General features: G+C 41.7%; 1 protein-coding gene across 1 annotated transcript in view; it reads left to right on the top strand.

Moving 5' to 3' along the window:
• Window positions 1-23,110, top strand: part of LOC146633419 (protein kinase C beta type) — a 92,806-nt gene extending 69,696 nt beyond the window's left edge. Inside the window, exons 10-17 of the mRNA XM_085352224.1 lie at window positions 2,590-2,763; window positions 4,620-4,711; window positions 5,731-5,793; window positions 6,770-6,908; window positions 10,403-10,483; window positions 10,980-11,087; window positions 17,931-18,071; window positions 22,830-23,110. Of these exons, the coding sequence (XP_085208350.1) occupies window positions 2,590-2,763; window positions 4,620-4,711; window positions 5,731-5,793; window positions 6,770-6,908; window positions 10,403-10,483; window positions 10,980-11,087; window positions 17,931-18,071; window positions 22,830-23,006 (975 nt within the window). The 3' untranslated portion in view covers window positions 23,007-23,110. The remainder of the gene's footprint in view (window positions 1-2,589; window positions 2,764-4,619; window positions 4,712-5,730; window positions 5,794-6,769; window positions 6,909-10,402; window positions 10,484-10,979; window positions 11,088-17,930; window positions 18,072-22,829) is intronic.
• The last annotated feature ends 1,630 nt before the right edge of the window (window positions 23,111-24,740 follow it).

The raw sequence follows: 24,740 nt of genomic DNA, 5'->3' as shown, positions 1-24,740 counted from the left end.
ACACGCTGTGGTTCTTTGCAATGGAGTCAAAACACGAGTAGGCTTCATAAGCGCGGTCTTTCTCTTCTCTCTGAAACACCGCGTCAAGTAGTATTTCCATACCGTCATCTTTGTCTAAATCTTCCGCGGGTATCTCCATGGCCGTTTCTCTGGCTCTTCCCTCGAGGCCCAGCGCCACCGCGAGTGCCTGTTTCTTTTTATCCAGCTCCGTAACCCGTCTCCAGATATTGACTTCATTCTTCCAGCATTCGTATGGCCTGGCTTCATCAAGCTTTGGTGGTACTTTGTAATTGGAAACCATCCTCTGCTACCAATGTTAACTCAAAAGACACGACGTCGTACTCTCATTCACAGCGCTTTATTCGTTCCGCCATTTTACATACCGACCACAACAACAACACTTCGCGGGCAACCGTACTCTCGCGATAAAACAGAAAATAACAAGTTAACACTGCTGAATCTTTGGTTTTATTTATTTTTTGCTGTGTTTTACTTGCATCTATTTGAAAGACACAAAAAAACTATTTTTATGCTGGAATATGCAGAAAATAGGTTTGAATGTTAAGTAATAAATAACTAAGTAATAAAGTAACTAATTACTTTTGGAAAATAAGTAATCAGTAAAGTATTGGGATTACTTTCTTGGAGAAGTAATCAGTAATTAGTAATGAATTACTGTTTTCAAGTGACCACCACTGCTACTAAGTCACAGTGACTTTCTGGAAAAAAAACAGACAAGTGTGAAAAATGAAGCACAACCTTATTGCTTCCATAGGAATGAGGGGGTAACATTAGCCAAATTATTAGCTGATTATTAGCACGTGGAAAGATAGAAGCAGAGGCTTTAGCAGTTTGCTGCTCTGTAGCATTCAGGTGTCTGTTAACACAATGCCACAATCTTCCCAGGAGTGAACGTCCCAGCAAATTCAGTTCAAGGTCAGGGTCAGAGAAACTACCGACAGATTGTGCAGACCTCAGTTAGCATGTTAAATGTAAAAGCTCATGACAGTACAGAAACAAAACTGAAGGAACCACAAGAGTTCTTCCACAATATGCTTTGAAAAGAGGAGAACGAAGCTGTTTGGCAACAAACAAACACAGTATATGGGCACAAACGCCTCATACCAGCTGTCAAGCACGGTGGTGGAGGGGTGATGATTTGGGGTTGTTTTACAGCCACAGGACCGGTGCATCTTACAGTCATTGAGTCGACTAGAGTCACATGTAGTAGTACATTAATATGCCTCTAGGTTAAAATTCAACATATAAGGAACAGTTAATTTTGTAGCTGTGTGGTTAGATAGGCTGAAACACACCAACTCTCTGCATTTCTCAAACTATCTCAATGTTACCTTAAACATGAATGCTGCACACACACCCTCAACAGGCTCCTGTAAATCCTTTCTTTCTTTGAAGGTTGAATTTAATTGAACTTTTGCTCTGGTCACAAGTCTGTGTGAACCTTTCATGACACCTGGTCCGCATTTGGCAACCACATAAAAGTAATCACAATTCAGGGTGTGTTTATTTTCATTTATGTGCATCTCATAAGTGGATTACAAGAAGCTGTCATCCTTGAATTCCCAATAAAAAGTCAAACTTGAGTGCTGCCAGGCAGTTTCTGAGTTCGCCCATGTGTCCCTCACAACACCCTGCCCTTCTTAAAATTTATTTAACCTTTTTTTCTGTTTTTTAATCCCAGTCTCTTCACCTATCAACCTTCCTTTATCTACAGTTTCCCCACACTGTGAACCATATGATCCAGGAAATGTGAAATAAGCCCTTTTTACTTTGATTTTTGTCTTCTTTGTCTTTTTTTCTCTCCTTTGCTTCATCCTTACTGTTCATGAAGGGCAAAAGGAAGTCGAACAGTATAAAAATCTTTGAGAAACTCTGACTAATATTAAAGTTATCACAAGAAGAACCACTGGCTAAGCGCTTTCTCCCCTTGCAGGGAGATTGCTGCAGCAGCTTTTAGGTTTTGCGTCCTCTAACGGCATCATTATGTTTAATACTTGTAAGAGTGGCGAGTTTCGAATTCATTATATAATTAATGTTTGTTAAAGCCTTGCTAGCCATCCAGCAGGGGTTATTGAACACAGATTTTGTGGCTTACAGAACAGGCCGTTAAAAAATGTCTCGATTACGATTAATTTTTGTTATCTCGCACAAATTGTACCCATGTAATGTATGTGATGTATAAAAATGGCTTTGAGTGACTCTGTAAGAGGCTTCACATCATCCCATTTTCCTCTTTCTCTCCTTTCTTATTCCCCTGGTTATTTCGCCTCCATTGGCGTCTTGAAAAGTGATGAATCGGTTTCTCTTTGTCTTTTTTCTCTTTATTTCTTACTTTGACTGTCTAACCCAAAACAGTCAGAGAAGCTTTCCTTCATCGCTCTGATCCTTTATCCCCGTCCTTCACAATACCTCCCCTGTTTCTCCTGTTTCTCCTTTTCTCTCTCTGTTTCTTTCCCTTCTTTGTTGGTACAGAGCCATGACAGCAGCTGTGAGCCTTAAAGATTTTGAATATTGATGAATTCATCTTCTCGCATTTCCCACATGTTCTTTGTTCGCCCTCTCTCTAAGGTGATGCTGGCAGAGCGCAAAGGAACCGAGGACTTGTACGCTGTAAAGATCCTGAAGAAGGACGTCGTGATCCAAGATGATGACGTAGAGTGCACCATGGTGGAGAAGAGAGTGCTAGCTTTATCTGGAAAGCCCCCGTTCTTAACACAGCTGCACTCTACCTTCCAGACTATGGTGAGTGGGCCGACATGTTCCCACCGAATATATCTCACTGAGATATATTCATTTTATTTTATACAAACTTAAAAGCTGCCCTGTTTTAACTTGTCACTCCTTAAATTTAATTGGCACTTTCAGAATATACTGTCATGTTCACCATCATGGATCTCAAACAAGTAATAGACATTAATACCAATGCTGAAGCTAACACTTTTTTAGGTACACCTTGTTTTCACCTTGAGAATTTCCTTCATTCTTCATGGCACAGATTTAACCGGGTCATGGAAACATTCCTTATTTATTCTGGTCCATGTTGACATGGCTGCATCACACATGTTAATCTCCCATCTCACCACAACTCACTGTTGCATTCAAGAAACCATGATTTGAGCTTTGTGACACAGTGTGTTATCCTGAGGATGGTGCACTGTAGGCAAAAAGGCTGCTAAGTTGGTACTAAAGGGCCCACAGTGTGCCAAGAAATACTATTACACCCCCACACAAGGCAGGAGGAATCTGAGGTTTCATGTTGTTTATGCTAAATTCTGACCTTCAACACTAATCAGACCAATGCTTTTCAAATATTTTAATCCAGTTTTGTTAAGATTGTGTGATTTGTATTCTCAGTTTCCTGTTCTTAACAGGAAACAACAAACACTCCACATTCAAAGTCACCTAAATCCCATTTCGCCCCCTTTATGATGCTCAGTTTGGAGTTCAGCAGGTCACCTGCACCGTGTCTACATGCCTGAGTGCATAGAGCTGCTGCCATGTGATTGGCTAACTGGATATTTGCATTAACAAGTAGTTGAACAGGTGTAGCTTCTAAAGTGGTGGTCTTTGTATTTGGAAGGAATTTTAGACCCGGTTTCTCAAAATGTAATTTGTACTTTAACTTTATATTGTGTATCTTTTATTTATTCGTTTTGTTATTCAGTCTACATGGATTATATTAACCTTTCAGTGGAAAAATGTGGAGTTTTTTGTTTTTTTAATATATCTGGTTACACATGCTACCAAACACAAGAACTACAACCTAAAAAAAACATCTGGAGTGACTGCTTACCTGTTGTCCCAAGTTTACAGCTGGAATGCACAAACTTTATAATGTGCATTAGTCCTAATGATGAGTCAGCAGAGGGGTAAATATAGCTCTCCTGCTTCATTAACACTCATCTCTGCATTCTCACTGATTAGTGATGTGTTGTAAATGCATTTGAATGACAAAAGTAAATAAAACCGATCTGATACTGACACACACACCTACACACACACATTTTGTACATCAAATTCAGTTATTACATGCAGGCAGTTACAATGCAATTACAATCATGCATGCACACATCCATACAGTAATATGGCGCCTATGCAGTGCATACGCAAGTACAGTTAAACCACACACACTCACACACACACAGATACTATAGGCTCGCACACAGAACAAGCAACTGCTCATAAGACTTATCAGGGAGTACAGACTCTAACACTAAAAAACTTCGCAATAAACTCCAGAACACACAGACACACACACCAAATCCCTCCACATTTTCTCACTTACTGAAACTTATTGGCAATTTCTGTAGATAATGGAGGACTACAGGTCCCTAAATTGATGTCACCGTGTTCCCTCAGTTGAAGACTTATTGGATCCACCGACAACCCAATCACCACTTTTCTCCCCGTCCTCCTCACTTCCTCTGTCATATTTTCTGCATCTCTCCTCTGATCTTCTCTCAATTCGCGCATCAAACTCACAGCAGTCCCTTCCACCTCCACAGTATTTTACGCTCCTTTGACCTCTCATCCATTTTTATTAACGTGCACTTTGTGACCTGTCTTTCTCTGCTTGCCCTTCTACGCCCCCTCCACAGGACCGTTTGTATTTTGTCATGGAGTACATAAACGGCGGAGATCTCATGTATCAGATACAGCAGGTCGGCAAGTTCAAAGAACCTCACGCTGTGTGAGTACACACACACACACACACACACAGAAAATCAGAGCCCCGTGAAAGCAGGTGTTTCACACTTTAGTAATACCTGTTTAAATCGTGGTGAATAAGCCATCATCAGCTTGACTGGTGATGGATGAGCAATCCCAGCAGAGCCCGGAGGTGAAATATGTTGTTTGCCCCCAATGCAGCTTGCTGCTCTGAAGAGCTTCAAAGAAATGAAAGTAATCCAGCAGCTCCTGAGAGTTTTCAGTGCATGGCGCAGTACCTCCAGAACTGCAGAATATAATTACGGTGGCTGGCGAGATCGCTGGTGTCAAGCCCAACCAGCAGGCTGACACATTTGACAAGTGGGGCTGTCGGTGTCGAGCGAGAGCTGTTGAGGAGTTAGCCCTTCATGTAATTCATAGAGAATTAAAGTTTCTTCCCTATGGCTGAAGGTTCAGACTGCAGAGGGGGTAAGTCGAAGTACACGAGGAACTCTTTTAACTAAGGCCATCAGCTTGTTCGCTCTCTTTTTTTTATTAAACAGGAAATCCTTCTCCACGGATGATTAAATTGCTTTGAACTTCAGTGTTGCAGAGTCTTTTTGTATATTGAGAGCTTCAGTATTTATTCTTTAATGCTGCTGCTCATCATTCTGAGCACAGAAAGAACATCTAATTAGCTCCAAACGGGCTCTGCACAGTTTTCACAACCAAATGACTCTTGCTGTCTTTAAAATGCGCTTTTTAAACGCAGAGAGCGCATGCACGCCCGCGCAAGCGTGGCCGACTGTGCGGTCTGTCCGTCCAGACCTCTGCCGCTGATCTTATCAGTTGCTTGCTGGCCTTGAAGAGACAGGAGTGACCTTTACTCTGACACGCGCATACACGCACACAAATGATCTGTTTTCCTGCTGTCCTTTTTCTCGGCCTCTGTCTAATTGCCGTTGTTGTTGCCGTTTGTGTTTTTTGTGTGTGTGTGTGTGTGTGTGTGTGTGTGTGTGTGTGTGTGTGTGTGCGTGTGTGCGTGTGTGTGTGTGTGTGCAGATTCTACGCTGCAGAGATAGCGATTGGTCTGTTTTTCCTACATCAAAAGGGCATCATCTACAGGTAACATCCATAACACAACCTACTAAACGCAGAACATTAACCAAATATAGCTGAGCTCACACAGTAGTACGTACCTGAAATAGTGCAAATGAAATCCACGGTGTGTCTTTTTTCCAGTTTCCCCCTGTCTGCTCCTCTCCAGCGTATGTCGGCAATTTCTTCCTGTTAAAAGGGAGTTTTTCCTTCCCACTGTCGCCAAGTGCTTGCTCATAGGAGGTAGTTTGATTGTTCGGGTTTTCTTTGCATTATTCTAGGCTCTTTATCTTACAGTATAAAGCGCCTCGAGGCAGCTGCTGATGTGATTTGGCGCTATATAAATAAAACTCAACTGAACTGAATGAATTACTGCCATGTGCCAAATATACTCTTATACAATATGGAAGTTTATAAAATCAGGAAGTTTCAGAGTGAATTTGTGACTTGTCAGTAAAGTAAAGTTTCTTTCAGCACAGTATTAGCAGCTAGGATAATTAAAATGAACCTGTTGTGCTCATTTCCAGCACTGTTGTGTTCTTCTTGGACTACTAGAGAAGTTTTGTATGACTGGCAGTTCAAAATAGTCTTAATTTGTTAGAGTGATGTCAGTTTGATCACTACTGGTGTATTGCTACAAGCCAAAGGTGAATGTGAGCTATTCAGTACTATATATGTTTTATTATAAGGTACTTCACAAATGTAAAAGAAATGAGAAACAATGTAAATTTAACCTTTCTTCACATCTAACACATTGTTTGGACTAACGCAGGCATTCACTTCAACATGAGCTGGAAGTTGTACATAATGTAGATCCATCTGTAATGTTCAGAAAGGGTTGTACAGTCGAACTGATGCAGTCTCAATAGCTGAGGATCACATTTCACAAACCTTTTGAGCCTCTAAATTGAATTGTAATACAGATTTGCCGTTTCGAGTATCGATGCCAAGTTATGTTGATTAGTCTGTTGTTCCTTTTTGACTTTGCTTCACCCTCTCACAGAGACCTGAAGCTGGACAATGTAATGCTGGACTGTGAGGGCCACATTAAAATAGCAGACTTTGGCATGTGTAAAGAGAATATGAATGATGGAATCACAACCAAGACCTTCTGTGGCACACCGGATTACATTGCTCCTGAGGTAAAGTGTGTGTGAGAGTGATGGTGGTTGGATCTGTTGTATTGATCTCTCACTGTTCTCCTGCAGTAGCTACACAGCTCAAAAAGAGGCTAAATAAAACTTTTATTTTGGAAAAAACTTTGCTTTCTTGCAGACAACTAGAAGAGAATACTCTCGTGTTTGCATGTATGTAGCTGGAGCCATGCTTTACTTATTAATAGTACTTCTGTCCTAATGTAACAGGAGCACTTTCTAAAGCTCACTAAAATACTACATTAAATTTGTCTAATTTGTTAAAATACCCAAAGCTGAAAATGACACATTTCAGTTTTGCACCGGTTTTTGTGCCAGACTATTTCTTGGCCAGAAGCAGGGATTTCCTCAAGTCTTGCCGTCTTTTTATGTAACACTCAGCAGAAACGCCAACGAGCATCTCTCCATGAAAATAAACTCTCCCTTAAAGTGTCGGTGGTAGTTTGGTAGTTCTATTAGCTGGAATACATAATGATACTTTAATTGCATTTCAGCCTCACTATCAGTTTGCTCTCATGTCAGTCAGCCCATGTAGTCTAAACGTCCCTCAAAATTAACTGACTGTGTAGGTATTATATTTGGGAACATTATTACCTCCTGGATTCACACAATAAAAAAGCCTTTCAGTAAATTTACTGCACTCTGCTAAAGTAAATAGTTCTACCACTGTGAACTTGGTAAGTCAAATCAAAAATCAAATCAAATTCAAATTCAAATTTTATTTGTCACGTACACAGTCATACACAGTACGATATGTAGTGAAATGCTTGGACAACTGCTCGTGACCTAAAGAAAACAAAAAAGGAAAAGGCTATGAATAAGATAGGAAATAAATATGAAAAATTAAAAAGGGTAAATTTAACTAGGAAGGAATAAAATATAAATTAAGGTTAAAAATGAAATAACTGTACAACACAAATTAGAATGAAGGGTAAATTTAACTGGGAAGAATAAGATAAAGATAAATATATAAATTAAAGTTGAAAATAAAATAACTGTACAACAAAATTCACAATATAGAACTATATAAGAATGTATGAAGAAATATAAATAAATATATACACAATAACAGCAGCATATACACAATAACAGCAGCGTGATTTAAGTAATGAAGTGAAAACAATGTCCAGAATGTCCAGTGTGTGTAAGAACCATATGTGTGGGTCAGTACTGTGTGGTGGTGTGATTGAGAGACCGTATCGCCTGCGGGAAGAAGCTCCTCCTCAGTCTCTCTGTGTTGGTCTTCAGGGAGCGGAATCGCTTTCCTGACCTCAGCAGAGAGAACAGTCTGTTGTTGGGGTGGCTGAGGTCCTTCACGATCTTCCTGGCCTTGGTCCAGCACCGCCTGCTGTAGATTGAGTGCAGGTCAGGGAGCTCGGAGCGGATGGTGCGCTCAGCTGACCGCACAACCCTCTGTAGAGCTCGTCTGTCCTGCATGGTGCTGTTCCCGAACCAGGTTAAGATGTTTCCCGTCAGGATGCTCTCTATGGTGCAGGAGTAAAAGTTCCTGAGCACCTTGGAGGGCAGTTGGAAGTCTCTCAAGCGTCTGAGGTGGTAGAGACGCTGACGGGCCTTTTTCACCACGGTGTTGATGTGACAGGACCATGACAGGTCCTGCGTGATGTGAACTCCGAGGTATTTGAAGCTGTCCACTCTCTCCACTGGGCACTCGTTGATGACGGGGGTCTGGTAGTTCCTCTCCTGCTTAGTGCTGAAGTCCACTATCAGCTCCTTTGTCTTACTGACGTTTAGAAGGAGGTTGTTCCTCTGGCACCAGTTCTCCAGATTCCTAATCTCCTTCAGGTAGGCCGTCTCGTTGTTATCAGAGATCAGGCCCACCACGACGGTGTCGTCAGCAAACTTGATGATGGTGGTGGAGCTGGTAGTGGCCACGCAGTCATATGTGTACAGAGAGTACAGCAGGGGGCTCAGAACACACCCCTGGGGGGCTCCAGTGCTGAGAGTGGTGGAGGCTGAGACATGTCCGCCCATCCTTACTGCCTGTGGTCTGCCAGTTAGGAAGTTGGAGATCCACTGACACATAGATGAGCTGAGTCCCAGATGCTCCAGCTTGGTGGTGAGTGTGGAGGGAATTATGGTGTTAAATGCAGAGCTGTAGTCTATGAAGAGCATTTTAACATAATTCCCCCTTCTAGTGTCCAAGTGAGTGAGTGATGTGTGGAGGAGATGAGAGATGGCATCGTCTGTGGAACGATTTGGACGGTAAGCGAACTGTAGTGGGTCCAGTGTGTCTGGTAGTGAAGAAATGATGAAGTCTCTGACCAGGCGTTCAAAGCACTTCATCACTACTGAGGTGAGGGCTACAGGGCGATAGTCATTGAGAGAAGCAGGGTGGGGTTTCTTCGGGACAGGAACAATGATGGACTCTTTGAAGCATGTGGGGATCACCGACTGAGATAAAGAGATGTTGAATATCTCAGTGAACACAGGAGCTAGCTGGTATGCGCAGTCTCTTAGGATATGACCTGGGATGCCGTCTGGTCCTGCTGCTTTCCTGGTGTTCACTCTCTTGAAGGCTCTCCTTACTTCATGCTCGGAGATGACGAGCACGTTTCCGGTGCTGGCAGTATCTTCCTGTCTGCAGCCGTTAGCGCCGCTAACACTAGCATTGTTGGAGTCAGTTGCAGGTGTGGTGCACACGTCTTACTTTTGATCCATAAAACTCATAAAGCTCATCTTGCACGTGAAGCAGGTGTTTTTCTAATTGATTTTTTTCTCATACAAAATAAATGTGGTGCACAAAAGTCTTTCACAAAATAGTATCTGCAGTGTTGTCTACGGTCCACAAAATGCCTGTACTGGTTTAAAAAAAATGCTGCTCTGCCCCTTAAGTGCTCGTTAAGTATCGGCAGTAACCCTGTGGGGACGCGTACTGTGCTTGTATTACAAATAACAAGAAAAAGTGAAGTCTAATTTTAAGCACTTTTAAAAATACAGCAGCTGTTGTACAAAATGAGTAAAATACATAAAAACAATTAAAAAAAAAGAGAGCATAAATAAATAAAGCAGCATAAATACAAAGGGATCAGAACTTAAAAATAGATTTCAAAGCATCTAAAAGCCAAACCTGATCTCCTCTGGGTTTTAGTAGTTTAGTTTTGAGTATTTGACCAGCAGACCTCAGTAACCTAGTGGGAGTGTGCAAAGTCAAAAGATCAGAGAGGTCAACCCAACCCAGTGCGATGCATTCAAAACAAACAATAAAATCTTAAAATGATTTCTAAACCTGACTCACTGGCAGCCGGTGTAGGGGGAGCCAGTATGGGTGATATGTGGTCTCCCAGTTAATAGCCAATAACGCTTGATGGAAAGAACGACTTATCACTGTTGACTTTTTTTTTTTTTTTGACTGGAGCTATTGTTTAACAGATAGGATCATTTTCTTTAATGCTGACTACCTTTGTATCATAGACTGAAGCGATGACTGCAGCATTTCTGAACAATGTGTCTCCTATGCTCAGATTATAGCCTACCAGCCTTACGGGAAATCTGTGGACTGGTGGGCCTTTGGGGTCTTGCTCTACGAGATGCTGGCTGGACAGGTTGGTCTGTGTGTGTGTGTGTGTGTGTGTGTGTGTGTGTGTGTGTGTGTGTTTGTGTGTGTTCCTGTGTCTGTGTGTGAGAGAGAGAGAGTGGGTAATTGCACAAAGGATTTATTAATCTTGGTTAAGGAAAAAAAAATATAACACCATCTTTGGATCTACATGAATGTGTGATTCACGCTCCTTTCAGAGCAGTGTTTTGTATTCACGGCTGAGTGTGAATAAAAACAAACACTCCTGATCTCAGCCTTTAAAATGTGACACTGTGTAATGAAAGGTTAGCTATTAAATTATATGCTATAATGAGATTTTCTCTCGTGGCATTAATAATTGTTAAGATGTGACATTTTGAAATTCTGAATATTTCATTTAGAGGCCTGCAGCTTTTAGATTCTTGGGAGAAAAAAGCTGCTTTTAATGAATGAATCAAGTATCCTCTATTTGTCCTGTGCTGCCTTCTGCTTCTCCTCACTCATTTCTCTCCTGTCCTCTCAAGCCTCCATTTGACGGAGAGGATGAAGATGAGTTATTTCAGTCAATCATGGAGCACCACGTCTCCTATCCCAAGTCAATGTCCAAGGAGGCTGTCGCTATCTGTAAAGGGGTGAGTGTACGAAAAACACACACACGCACAAAGCACGCTTTAAGCCGCGAGTCCTTGCCCGTCTCTCAAGCTCAACCTCGCTCCCTCCTCGCAAACTCACTCTCCCGCTTTCTGTCTCGCTTCCCGTATCCTCCTGACACTCTTCCCTCTTGAACACAAACATGCCGAGGAGAGAACGAGGAAGGGATTAAATCCGCTTGAGGAAAGGATGCGGGAAGAGGGAGGAGGGTGAAAGGAGGAAAAGAAGGAGACATCAAAATTATCTGCATAATTAAATCCATTGTGGTGGAACATTTATTTGGAGCGAAACAACATTGTTCCCCTCTCGCTATCTTCCCCACTTCCATCTCGCCCGCCGTCTCTGTCGTAGCGCTGTCCTCGTCCATCCTTCCCCTCGCGCTCTGCAGTGTCCATTGTCAAGCTATTGTTGTGCCTTTTTTTTTCATTGTACATCCCCTCTATCTCTTTATCACACACACATACACACACATTAGATGGCTCTAATAGCTTGAGCCTGTGCAGTTGGCTGTAGAAACTCCTTTTCAGAATAGACTGGCCAGGCCTGATTGCTGCACTCGGATTATTTGTGTTTTGCGGACACACAGTTTGTGTCACACACCCTTCGTCACATACCAAAAAACTGGAGAGAGAAAAAAATATCAATAAAATATTATTTTATCTTTTGAAGTTCTGCAGTACCCACAGAAAGCACCTACACATTAACATCAGTGTGTAGCGCGAGCGTGGATGAGGACACACACGCACACATTTGTTCCAGCATGACCTGAGTCATACATCCTCCTACTAAATTTAAAGGCAAAGGCATTCATAGGTAAATTACTGACAAGTACGTTCGCTGCATTACAAACGCCCACACTGGCTGTGTTATGTATTAGTGATGATTACCGGGTTGTAGTGCTGCAACAGTGCATCCTCAGTGGAGCATGAAAGCTCGCCTCCGTCCACCCCCAGAGCTCCCTCTGCACCCTGCTAGGACTGCCTGAGTTAACTCAGTGTGTGTGTGTGTGAGAGAGAGAGAGAGAGAGAGAGAGTGAGAGTGAGTGAGTGTCTCGGTGTGTATGTGAAGACAACATGAAGGCTTCATTTTAAATGCTACAAGATAATTCCATTATTCTGTTCATAAAGTGGATTTTTTCAGTGGACGCTACCTTAAATAACCTGTTGTTGTAATGGGAAAATTACCACAGTTCAAGTAATCATTTTTAATAGAAGGTGATCATTTCTTGACAAGAATGAGAAGTAGTCTGATTAAAAGCAAGCATACTGATTGCAGTGTGCCTGACTCTCATCTGTTTTCAGTTTGTGTGAACAGAGATACAGGTCTCTCTGCCTCACCTCCTTCAAAACAGAAAGCTGAATGTCTTAGGCTTCAAATAATTGAAAATAACTAAGTCCATGCCAGCCAAATAAAAGCAACACTGCACGCCTCCGATCCATTATCAGATGATTAGCGCACTTTCAGGTATTAAAAGTCCAACTCTGCTGAAGTTGCGGCACGATTTCACAGCATCTCAGTAATCTGAGTTCAAACAAGAAGTAAATAGTTTAATTCTTGCCAGCATGCAGTGTTTTAATGGGCTGGTGTATTTAGATCAAATGCTTAAAAATTGTGTGTGTGTGTGGGTGTGTGTGAGGGGAGGTGGAGAGGGTTAGGACATGTGTGGAGAGGGAGTGATCATTTCCACTCCCCTGCTTCCACCCAATCAAGCATCCATATTTTATAGCCAGCAATGGGCAACCCGCACACAAACACACACACACACACACATACTCTGTTCCAGTGTGTTTTGTAGCGCTGCAGTGTTAGGTACATGATTTGTTCAACTTCATTTGATTCTACAGCAAAGAGTAATTGCTCAGATGTGTCCTCACAAAAGCGAACACAGGTGCACACAAAAGCGCAAAAGTGTTTTCTGCCACTGTTCTCTTTCTGCACTAACCACAGGAAGCTTTGTGAATGAAATCTCTGGGCCTCATGAGGACAGTCGCAAGTATGAAGTTTATTCATTCATCCATTTTCTTCCACTTATCCAATTCAGGGTTGCAGGGGGGCGCTGGAGCCTATCCCAGCTGCCATAACACAAAGAGACAGACAACCATTCACACTCAGATTCACACCTGTGGGCAATTTAGAATCACCATTTAATGTAACCCCACTAGCTGCATGTCTTTGGATTGTGGGAGGAAGCAGGAGTACCCGGAGAGAACCCACACAGTGTTGGGACAGTGGCAGGGGGAGTGTGACTGGGGCGGTACACCTGTCAAACAGCGGTCCTGAGATCAGAGAGGACAGAAACTTCCCATGGAGCAGACGGGCAAATGAAAAGCAGGGCCGCATGATCCGTCTGAGTTTTGGGGTTTTAAGTAGGAGGCGTCAGAAATGTTACCACAGTGATAACTGGCCTGTGGCAGCCAAGAGTTCATAGTGATGTCACCCTTGGTGGCACCAAGAACCTGCAACCTGGGAGCACGTGGCCCTTCTCTCCATCCATCCAGCACTGTGTTATTTGTTTGTTTGGCCTGGTTATTTTAGGTTTTACACCATACAACATTATGCATCCTTAACATTGAATCCCCCATCCAAATACTGACACATAGATAACACTCTTTAGCACACCTCATGAAATATTATGGTTTTTAACCCCATTCAGTTAATAAATTGTTTGTCATGGCCCTCGAGCCAGACTGTCACACTACTGATGATGTGTTGCTGCAATAGCAATCCTGCTCTGTATGAGAGGAACCGCGGGTTGGTGTATGTGTTTGGTGTGAAGCTACCCTCTGAAGGGTTATTACCGAACGCCTCTAAGTCAGAATCCTGCCTAGATGCATTGATATCGCAGCGCTGTGGATCTTCAGTTGATCTCAGTCTCAGATGGCCCATCTCCAACATTGCAATCATGTAAATGATTTCCATCTGCATGGGATGGGTCCCTTCTGTGCTTACATGGAAAGCCAGAGGCAGGGAGAGCAGCAGCAAGGTCCTCCATGCAGAAAAAATGGAGGCATTAGTGAGAACAGAAATGATACCAAGTCAAATACAGCATGAAAAGGAGCTGGGGTGGAGGTGGGTTGCAAAGTGGCTTGCGTGTATTCATTAAAGAAGTTAGCCTACCAACACACATACACAGAGCCCGCTCTATGTATGTTTTACTAATTGAATGCATACAAATGTATACATACAAATGCAGCCAGCTGTACTCCGAGATATTTGTGGAAACTTAAAATATTGGTGACTTATTGGGTTAAAACTGGAAGCATACCCTTCAAAATGAAGACTGCAGATGTACATGGTTAGTATAGGCAGATAACTTTATTCCTGTTGATCTATGAGAGTTTCAGGTATTTAATCAAATCCAAGGGAAATTACATTATACATTGACAGCATGTCAAACTAGTGTTTGCCAGATGGTAATTGCCCATTAGTATAGAGATGAGGGAAATCCTGTCATTTTCACATATGCCATTATTATCCGCAGTCAGTGGCCCAATTTTAGTTTGGCTGCTATGTGGTCGACTGAATACGATGCTCTGTCTTTCTCCTGATGAGTGAAAAAGGGTTCGTTCATATTCACTGCAGTTTTTCTTTACAGAAAACTAGCTGCTGTACCTGTACCTACTGTTCAATAGGTGACAAGTTTGGGGTTTCACTTTTAAAATGAAGTCACTAAAGGGATTTTAATCTACTGTAGGACAGCTGTGTTTTTTAAATGTGCCTTAAAACTGTTGCTACATGACAAGAGTCAGATTATAACACACTGATGTACAAATAACTGACAAATGTGATTCTTCAGGTCTTTGACACTGTCCAGCTGTCCAGTCTGTATCTGTTCATTCAGCCTATGACAGCAGGGTTAGACTCCAGTGCCCGGTGACCCTAAACCAATGGCCACAGCATCTGAATCAACTCACTTTCATACAAATCAGACAATTCCCAGCATTAGTGGTCAAGTACACCTGTATATATATATATCGCTATGCCTGTTACTTTAGGTAGAGAAAGTGGATTTGTGTGCGCGCCCATGCATTATGAGCTGCCAATGTGTTTCATGCAGATTCATGCGCATGTGCAAGCAGTGCAAGATTGACTGACCCCTGGAAAATGTTATTCTTGCTGCAATGTAATGAGTTATGACTGCTGCTCCTAAGGGAGGCACGCCCCACCCACACACACACTCACTGTAGCATCACTCCCCCATGGAGGTTTTGTGTGGACAGACATTATAAACGGTCTTTAATTACGCCTGCGGATGACTACTGTGGCAAAAGAGGAAAGAAAGACAACAGTTATTCATTTGTCTGCAGGCTGTTACTTGGTGGCTTGTATTTGCTCCCCAGGGAGAGGCATGCAAGATGACAGTAAAATGGAAGGATGGTTAAAATTAAGGATTAAGAAACTCTAATAACTATAATGAGCTTTTTCATAAACGGCAATGAAAGTGGAAGAATTGTGGTTTAAACCCAGGGCAGGAATCAGGAATAAATGAGATGAAACTTTAATGATTCCAAAGGGGAAATTTGGGGCACTGGAGCAGCACACTGTTGAGCACAGATCAGATTTAGACTCCTCTTGCAGGTTAGTAATATGGCTCCTACTTCCTTTATGTAACTGTGTGTACACATGAAAATAAAAAGTTGTAAAATCATGAGTTTCCTGAAGTGTAGTTTCCTGCAGATCATTTGTAACTTGGAAACGGTTAACACTTAAAACAACATTTTTCCTTTGGCAAAGACGAAATGATTAAACAGCTCGTTTAATGTTTTGGCAACACCAGAAGCATTGCTCCAGGGCTTGTAATGTTAGCTGTCGGATCACTATATCATTTTGATCCACACTAAAATATCTCAACAGCTCTTCAGTGGATTGCAGTGAAGTTTTTTGCAGACATTATGAGTTCTTGTATTCTAATTGCATTTAGACTAATGATCCACAACACCTATATAAAAGTCAAAAAGCATCACCAATTGGTTTTTGAAGCCTGGAGTCCTAGCTGCAGGATTATGACTGAACACCTCTAAGTCAGAATCCTTCCTGCATGCACTGATGCCATATTAGCAGACTGGTCATCATCTTTGTGATTACTTTGGTCACCAGTAGTTTGTATGAAAGACGGTAACTTTTCTGCAAACACTCACCAGCTACTCGCCAAGCAGTAGTGAAAAAGTGAAAAGTGTGACACACACCGTGAACAAAGTAAACCCTTTCAAAACACGGTGGTTGCAGCAGTAAGGCGCAGTTTCATTAGCACATGGCGAGTAGTTTGACATCAGTGATCTGCCATGGACCAAAGCAATCACAACCCACATAGCAGACACGTCTGACCCGGATCTGATGTCAAGCCAGCACTGCTGGCTGACTTCGGGCATGGTAAGTGGTATGTCATCCAGATATGGGCCAGGCCTGGCGTAGATGGCACTGTTTATGTGATGCCATGCCACATCTGGCCTGGTTGTAGTTTGGTGTATGTGGCCAAGGCTCATAGAAAACAGGTCTTCCCCGGATCCGGCATCAAGTTGGCACTTCTGACTGACCCTATGTCATGGCAGGGTGTATGTCAACCAGATGTGTGTCAGGTCTGGCAATGATGTCAATGTTTATGCTATGGCATGCCATATCTGGCCCGATTGTGGTTTGGTGTATGTGGCCCAGGCCCATAGAAAACAGGTCTTCCCTGGATCCGGCATCAAGCTGGCACTTCTGAGTGACTGGTGTCATGGCAGGGTGTATGTCAACCAGATGTGGGCCAGATCTGGCAATGATGGCACTATTTATGTTCCTATTTTCCTATTTTAGTTAGAAGACCCACATGCCATGTTGCAATACTATACTGCTACGGTGGCCAATGTTTCAAATGCAGGTTTGACAGGTTTGTGAGTGTACACTTTATCCAAAACCTAGTGAGGGTTTACTCATGTTTACCACTGGGTGGCTGTAGCTCAGGCGGTAGAGCAGGTCACCTACTGATCGGAAGGTTAGTGGTTCGATCCCTGGCACCTCCAGTTTGCCTGTCAAGAGTATGAATGTAGTTAGGAAGCACTCAGTTTAGAGGTAGTGTGTGAATGTGGCATGTAGAGCACTTTGAGTAATGTGGGGAGTAGAAAAGCGCTGTATAAGAATCAGTCTAAAGAGTTTTGTCTTTTGCACTATTATGTTCCGGCCAGACATGAAACTGTTCTGGACCACCACAAGACCACTGGTGTGTCTGCAACTGGCCTTGTGCTGGCCCATGTGCGGATTACCACTGGCAAACTTGATCTGGGCCACCAAAGGGCCGTCATTCTTTGCGGTATGTGGACCATGTGTAACCACATTGTGTGGGCCAGATCCGGGCCATACCAATTTTGCTATGTGGGAAGGAGGTTTTTGGTGAAAAACCCTCTTTTAGACTGATTTCACCTACGCTGCAGCCGGCAACTTAAACCAACCAATCAGGAACCACAGATTTTTCATTAGTTATCAAAAGTTGCCAGGGAGACGCCAACTTGTCTCTTGGCCTTGACTTTATTTTCTCAGTTATAGCTTAAATCTAGTGCCAGTTAGCAATTACAATGCACTGTTCTCTGAAACTATGACGGTGAGCGTGGTAAACATCATATTTGCTAAACATCAATATGTTAGTATTGTAAATGTAAGGTTTACTTCACAGCACAGATGCATGAAAATGCAGCCTCACAGAGATGCTAATGTGGCTACTAGCTTTTTTTGCAGTGTCAAGACTACCAGAAAGGTAGAAAGATGAATAAGCATTCACTTAAAAAAACAAACAAAAAAAAAGCAAGGTGGACACACAGTAATCGTTTCTCTTCTCCATGTCTGCACAGCTGATGACAAAGCATCCAGCGAAACGCCTGGGCTGTGGTCCAGAGGGGGAGAGAGACATCAGAGAGCACAGCTTCTTCCGCTACATGGACTGGGAGAAACTGGAGAACAAGGAGGTGCAACCACCCTTCAAACCGAGAGCTGTAAGTCCGTCCCCGCCAAACCCGACATGACCGCAGATAAGCATGTGCAAGTCACAAGTCGCACAATAATAAGTGCGCAAAATACTCTTTGACCGGAGTAGAGACGTGGAGTTTAATTCATTAGAGGTTAAACTCATAATAAAAACTCTCTCTTCTCTTCTTTTATTCTAATTTCCTTCTCCTTCCTATTTTCTTTCAACAACTACCTTTCTCTTGGCTTACTCATCTTTTCACTATCAATGTGATGTTTCTGTCTCTTTCCTTTCCTTTAATTTGGGACAATGCACACAGGTAAGTCTCGAAATGGTGCTCATGATGTTGACAGTGATGCTGAAGGATGTGTGGCGATGAGGGCAGCGTCGGTGATGATAACAATGCCGGGGATGTTGATGGCGAAAACACTAAAAGAGGCTCAGTGATGAACGTGGGCTAGATGAAAATATACTGGACATTGACTGCACTTTTGGATGCACATGCAGAAAATTGGCAGCTACAGTTTGGTGCCGTTGAAATAAAAGAGCGTTTGGTTTCTCTGAGGTTAGCCTGAGTTTAGACTAAACCTCCAGGGGATAATAAGTCCGTACAGAGCAAATGTGTTTGTGTTGTTCGTTGTTAGACGACGACTTTTTTTTTAAACTTACGACAAAACAAGTTTGATCATGAGCCGAGTCAGAATGATGTCATCTAATACTCACACAAACCCCAGCCACGCAGCCTGAGGCTACAGTGCTGCTAAAGAGTTTTTCAGAGTTGAGCTTTTCCTGCAGCCTGCGGTGTGTGTGCATGCATGTGTGTTGGACCAGTAATACTGCAGTGTGTCTCTTTATTCAGGACATGTATACGTTCTCGTGTGGTAGAGGTCTCCATTAGGATCTGGCTTTTTTTTTTTTTTAAGACTTAGACGTGTTTCTGCAGAGTCACACCGTCTATTGTCTGAGCTCTTCTCATCGCTACTTTTTCTCCCTTTCTCTTCATCTCTCTCTTTGTTCTGTTTGATCTCGTCTCTCCAACATCTTGTATCTTTCTCACCCCTGCCCCGTCACTTGCTGTTTTCTCTCTTACTGCCTTTGAGTGGCAATAATAAATAGGTTTGGAACCATTGCGTTTACGCCACATCAAAGTTTAGCTCGGTTTAGCATCTGAAGGCAGTTCTTTGATCTTTTATGGTGCTATGTTGCCAGATTTCTTTCAGTAACCTGTGATGGGTTTTGTCTCTGTGTTATTTTAAGGAGGCTCTCCTTTTATTTCTCACTAAAAGCCTTATCACCACGAAGATGTGCGGCAAAAAGAAAAACAAAACAAATTCCCTGAAACTTGAATTATTTTATCTTTAACTCATAAGAGTTTAATCTTTAATCTTTTGTACAGTACTGTGTAAAAGTCTTGAGCTACCCCCCATATATGGAAATACAATCTATAAACAAAAACAGAGTTTTAACTCTCTTAGGCAGCTTTCTTGTCAGTAGTCTTTAGGAATAGTTCTCCAGACTTCTTGAAGGACATTCAAAGCTCTTCTTTGGATGTTTGCTGCCTTTTCTTCTATTCTCTGCCAAGATGATCCCACACTGCTTCGATCATGTCGAGGTCTGGGCTCTGGGGAGGCCAATCCATGACTGATAGTGTTCTACTGTTTATTTTGCTCTGCAGGTTTGCTTTGGCTGCCTCTGAAGTGTTTTTGGGATCACTGTTAAGCAAAAGAATGAAATCATTTCCAATCACACGCTTTCCAGATGGTAGTTTTTTATGTTCATAATTCAATTTTGACAAGATCCCCAACCTCACTGGCTGAAATTAGGCACCAAACCAGAGCCTCCTCCATGTTTTACAGATGCAGACGCTCACTCTTTGAACCAAAAATCTCAAATTTGGATTCATCACTCCATAAGATCTGTTGCCACTAACTTTCAGTCCAGTTCTTGTGTAATTTAACATATCACAGCCTTTTCTCCCTGTTTCCCTTCCTTAAGAATCGCTTCTTGTCACCCACTCTTCCACCAAGACTATTTCCACCCAGAAATGCCAAGTTTTTGACCGATAGCTTTTTGGAATTGACCTTGCTGGTGCAAAAATACCGTTTGATGCCCTTCAAACTGCTTTATCTTGGTCATTGATGCTGAATGATGTGTTTTTCTAACAGGCTACTAACAGGAAAGTGCCTAAAATACAAATTAAAACTGTTTCTTTGTCTGAGTAGACAAAAGACTGATTCTTGAGTTGAGTAGTTTTTATGCTTGAATGATTCATAGGCCAGTATTCAGTGGTCTATCAAAAAAAGAAATTCTCAGAAAATGGTTAGAAACAAGAACTCAACTGAAAATTAGGGAAAAAGCAGCCAAAAAAAATGTTTAAAACTTCAGAAAACCCGGAGAACTCTTGCTCAGGACCACTTAAAAAAAAGACAAGAGAAAAAACAATTCCTCTGAGTTTAAATGTAAAGAAATGAGGGGTTACTCAAAACTTCCGTACAGTACTGTATGTTTTATTTACAATATAACTCATAATACTAATCATTAGCATTATGATTATCTTTTACATTTTCCTTATGCAACACATTGTTTACTTTATTCATAATAAACAAAATTCTTATGCTTATTTTGCATTAAAAAAAATGTGAAAAGGAGCCGTTTTAATGAGGAAATAATAGCATGGAAAAATAATTTGTAGGAGACAGACAAACATTTATAGTAAGTTTGTTTCTTTGATGCTGTTTTGGTGTGGGTTGTTGTTTCTGGAGGATATTTGATTCCAATAGGCCTTATTGGTTTGATCAGGAATTAATTTGTTAATATTTTGTTGATTTTTGTCAGTTTGTGGCTTTATGTGCTACTGATGCTTTAATGAATTAGCTGACAAACAGGAGCTGATGAATTAATGAATGACTGACCGATCATCCAACAGACAGACTGACTGGCTGCCTCCTTCATCCACCTGACATCTAAAAAATGTTCCAAATACCATTTTGTTTGGTAGTTACTGTATCGCTGTGCCGTGTTTCCACTCATCTGTCTTTTCAGCAACCCAGTGTCTGTCTTTTTCTCCATCATCCTCACAAAGATATTATCCATCCATCCATCTTCCCACTACTCCATCCATCAAGCCATCTGTCCTTTCATCTACACATTTTATTTGTCCTCTATGTTCACGGTTTTTTCGTATATATTTATTTGCATGCTCTGTGGGAAGTCTCAAATGAAACCTGGAGTGCACTACAAAAATCTTACAGTAGTATACAGTTTAAACTATTACAACTTCTAAATAATATAGTAACTAATACTTTTGTCCAGTTTTTTTTTTTTTCTTCTAAACGGACAATTCCCAAAATGAACCCCGTTACCTCCATGGTGTCCCTCGGGTTGTGGCTCTTTGACTTTCCATAAACTTCTAAACTTTGTGGCACTCATTTTATTTCCCTTCTTGGCTGATTTTTCCCATCTGCCTCCCCAAACAGGTTAAACAAATGTGAGTAATTAGCTGCAAATACTACTGACCCTGGCGTATTTCTCATTTCACATTATTTCCCCAAACTATAAACACTTTGGCTTAATTTCATTAGGTTTTTTTGGAGTTGCAGAGATTTAATGAGTTTGTAGTTTTCCTCTGGGTGATGTTGTCAGAGGACACTGAATTCTTGTTGTGTTAATTAAAGCTCAGTGCAGTGATGGAGATGGGGGAGGGGGCAGGAAGTAGCTCAGCCCACCGTCCCTGTGAGGGATACTGCCGGGAAAAATATAGTTTTCAAGTTAATAACCAGTTTTATGTACTTAGATGGGAACGCATCTCAAGGGTATATAAGCTTGATTTGGCTTCCCAATGGTCAGAGGAAGGAAAAGGACGAGAAAACAGATTCCATCTGATGTAAATTGGACACTACGTAGAGGAGATGATTTCACTCTGGCACCAGTTACGTCTTTGTAAGTGCTGACTGTTGCCGAGACTCAGATTGGATCATGAAAGCCACATGTCAAGGGTTTCAGTTAAGTGTCACATGTAGGATATTGTGAAGGTTAGTAAATTATTTTGGCAAACTGCACATTTCCTAAGCAAAAATCCAGAGCCTTTTTTCCCCAGTCCTGATGATCTGATTTGGTCTATCAAATCTCTGCAGGTCTCCACGGCTGCAGCATATAATTAACCCACAATTACACCAATAATTATCTTGTGGCTTTAAGCCTTTTCTAGTGTGGCTGTTTAGAAATCCATTTAAATCCAAGTTTTGCAACCGCTGTCCTTAAAAGAAAGCAGAAAAATCTGTTCGTTTGTTTGTTTTTGCCAAATAAAGGGGAAAAGTCCACACGCCATGCATTAATGCTTGCATGGTCACCAGTTCGGTGTAGTGCACTTCCATAGGCTGTTTGAGACTTCAGTAACCTTGTTTGGAAGTTTGAGTTGAAAATGCTTCAAATATTTGAAAAAGGGAAAGCATACCTGAGGCGTGCTTCATTTATCTTCTCCAAGAAGTGATTTACTCTTTTCTTTTTTCACTTCTAATTAAAAAATGGCATTTTATGCATGACTAATGGAGAGTTAAATCAAGCGCACCCCAAGTACTGCCACTTGTTCTGATATTTGAAACCTTGTTCAAAGTGATGTCATCTCACACCCTGGTTCAACCTGCCATCCCCCCCTTCTTTTGTTTTCCTCTCCTTCTACCCCCCACCCAACTTTGATCCATCCACTCCTATCCATTCCCACTCTTCCCCTTCCCAAATCCCCCCCTGCCTTGTACTCCATCCCTCCCCGCCCTCCCTCCCTTAACAGTGTGGACGAGATGCCGAAAACTTTGACCGTTTTTTCACACGCCACCCGCCAGTGCTGACCCCTCCCGATGAGGAAGTGATTCAGAATCTGGACCAAGACGAGTTCCAGGGATTCTCCTTTATCAACCCAGAGTTCACAGGAAATGCTGCTGCCACCACTGCCACCGAGCAGGCTTGATTACAGCTCACGCATGGACACATGGACACACACGCAAACATACACAACTGTTTCTTCAGGATCAATCCCTACCTAACCCTGAGATACACGCACGCATGCGCAAACGTGCCATCTTAAATTTCTGATGATTTCTGATGATTGTGTCGTTAAACTGACAGACAAAGTAAGGTTTTATGAGAAGAACACACATTGTTCACACTGTTGCAGCTTGGATAATTTGTTGGCCCCTTCTTGAGATTTAAAAGCTTGATTTCGTGTGCTGTAGCACGATTTAATTACAGATTTCATTGAGAGCTTTGGATAAATGCATTTATACAAATTTGTCACGATTAAACACAATCAAATCACAGCTGTAACTTAGTACAGTGCAGCATACAGTATGCAGTTAGCCTTTTCTTAGCACTGAGAGGGTTATTACTATACATCAATCATCCGCAACATTAAAACCACCTGGCTTTTATTGCCTAAATCCCTCTCATATCACCAGAACAGCTCTGACTCATTGCAGACACACAAGAGTCCCTGAGATGTCCTGTGATATCGAGCACCAAGATGTCAGCAGCAGATCGTGTAAGTTAGATCTGGGGAATTTGGAAGTTAAGACCTTGAGCTCTTTAAAAGCATTCCTGAAGACGTTTTGCAGCATTATGCTGCAAAGTCAAAAGCTGCTGGTGTGTTATTCATTTCTGCTGTCGGTGGTTTAAGTGTTGCGGATGATCGTTCTAAACCAGTTTAGAACAATAGCGTGCATGACACAGTACATACCAAGAAGCATCTGACGTGCTTTCTAAATCTTTCTTTTTTTCCATCTTGGGTGATTTTCAAATTGTGTTGCTTGCAGTGTGAACAAAGAGTTTGGGTTTAATTTAGCATGCGCAATCAGATAAAGGATTAGAAATTAATTAGGATCTTTTAAAGTTCATAAATCATGGATTTCGAAACCGAGGGACCAAAATAATTGGATTTCATATAGCACAGTTAGGGTGTGACTAAAAGGGTGATTATATTTTAATAAATGCATTTACTAAAACTTTTACAATCTAACTATAGGATTTCACAACTAAACAACCGCGAGACGTCCTGTGTAACATAGCTTTGGCACTCCATTTTCTAACTTTTATTCAGGTGGGAAATGTGATTTAGCTTTTCTTTTACCCATTCCTCAGCTTTTCCAGTGCATTTTGATAAGCCTATAATTTTAGTGTGCTTCTTAGTGGGCTTATATTAATAATAGTGTCTGTGTGTTTATACCTATAAACTGGAATGCTTGACATGCATGCATGAGTTTCTATATCAAGAGTAGCCCTGGACCTTATCTCCCAACTGCATTTTAGCATATTTGCTCATGGAGTATTATTTTAATAATTAATACTGCGAGTTTTCAGGTTTGTACCACAAATATCAGATTGCATGTAATTTCTGTCCATAAAAAATGCTGTTGGGAAATGTAGTCTTTACCGAGGGTTTGAGTCAGACAAATAGATAATGCCATTTCTTGTACTCTGATCTGATGTCTGTTAAGCAGTATTTAAGCGATGAAAAAGACTAGCAGTTATTTCTTTGTGTTTTATAAAAGCATGATTCCAATATCTGACCATTTGTTTACAGTGTGTGTGTGTGTGTGTGTGTGTGTGTGTGTGTGTGTGTGTGTGTGTCGGTATAAGCGTGTTTGTGTTAGGGAACAAGTACTGTCTATGCAAACACACTTATGTGTTTGCATTTTTGTGAGTCCAT

The sequence above is a fragment of the Diplotaxodon limnothrissa genome, linkage group LG4, assembly GCF_057381915.1.
Source record: "Diplotaxodon limnothrissa isolate DT_005_m linkage group LG4, D_limnothrissa_male_GT1.1, whole genome shotgun sequence".
In the NCBI taxonomy this organism is placed as follows: Eukaryota; Metazoa; Chordata; class Actinopteri; order Cichliformes; family Cichlidae; genus Diplotaxodon; species Diplotaxodon limnothrissa.
This window is presented reverse-complemented; position numbering and strand designations above follow the sequence as displayed.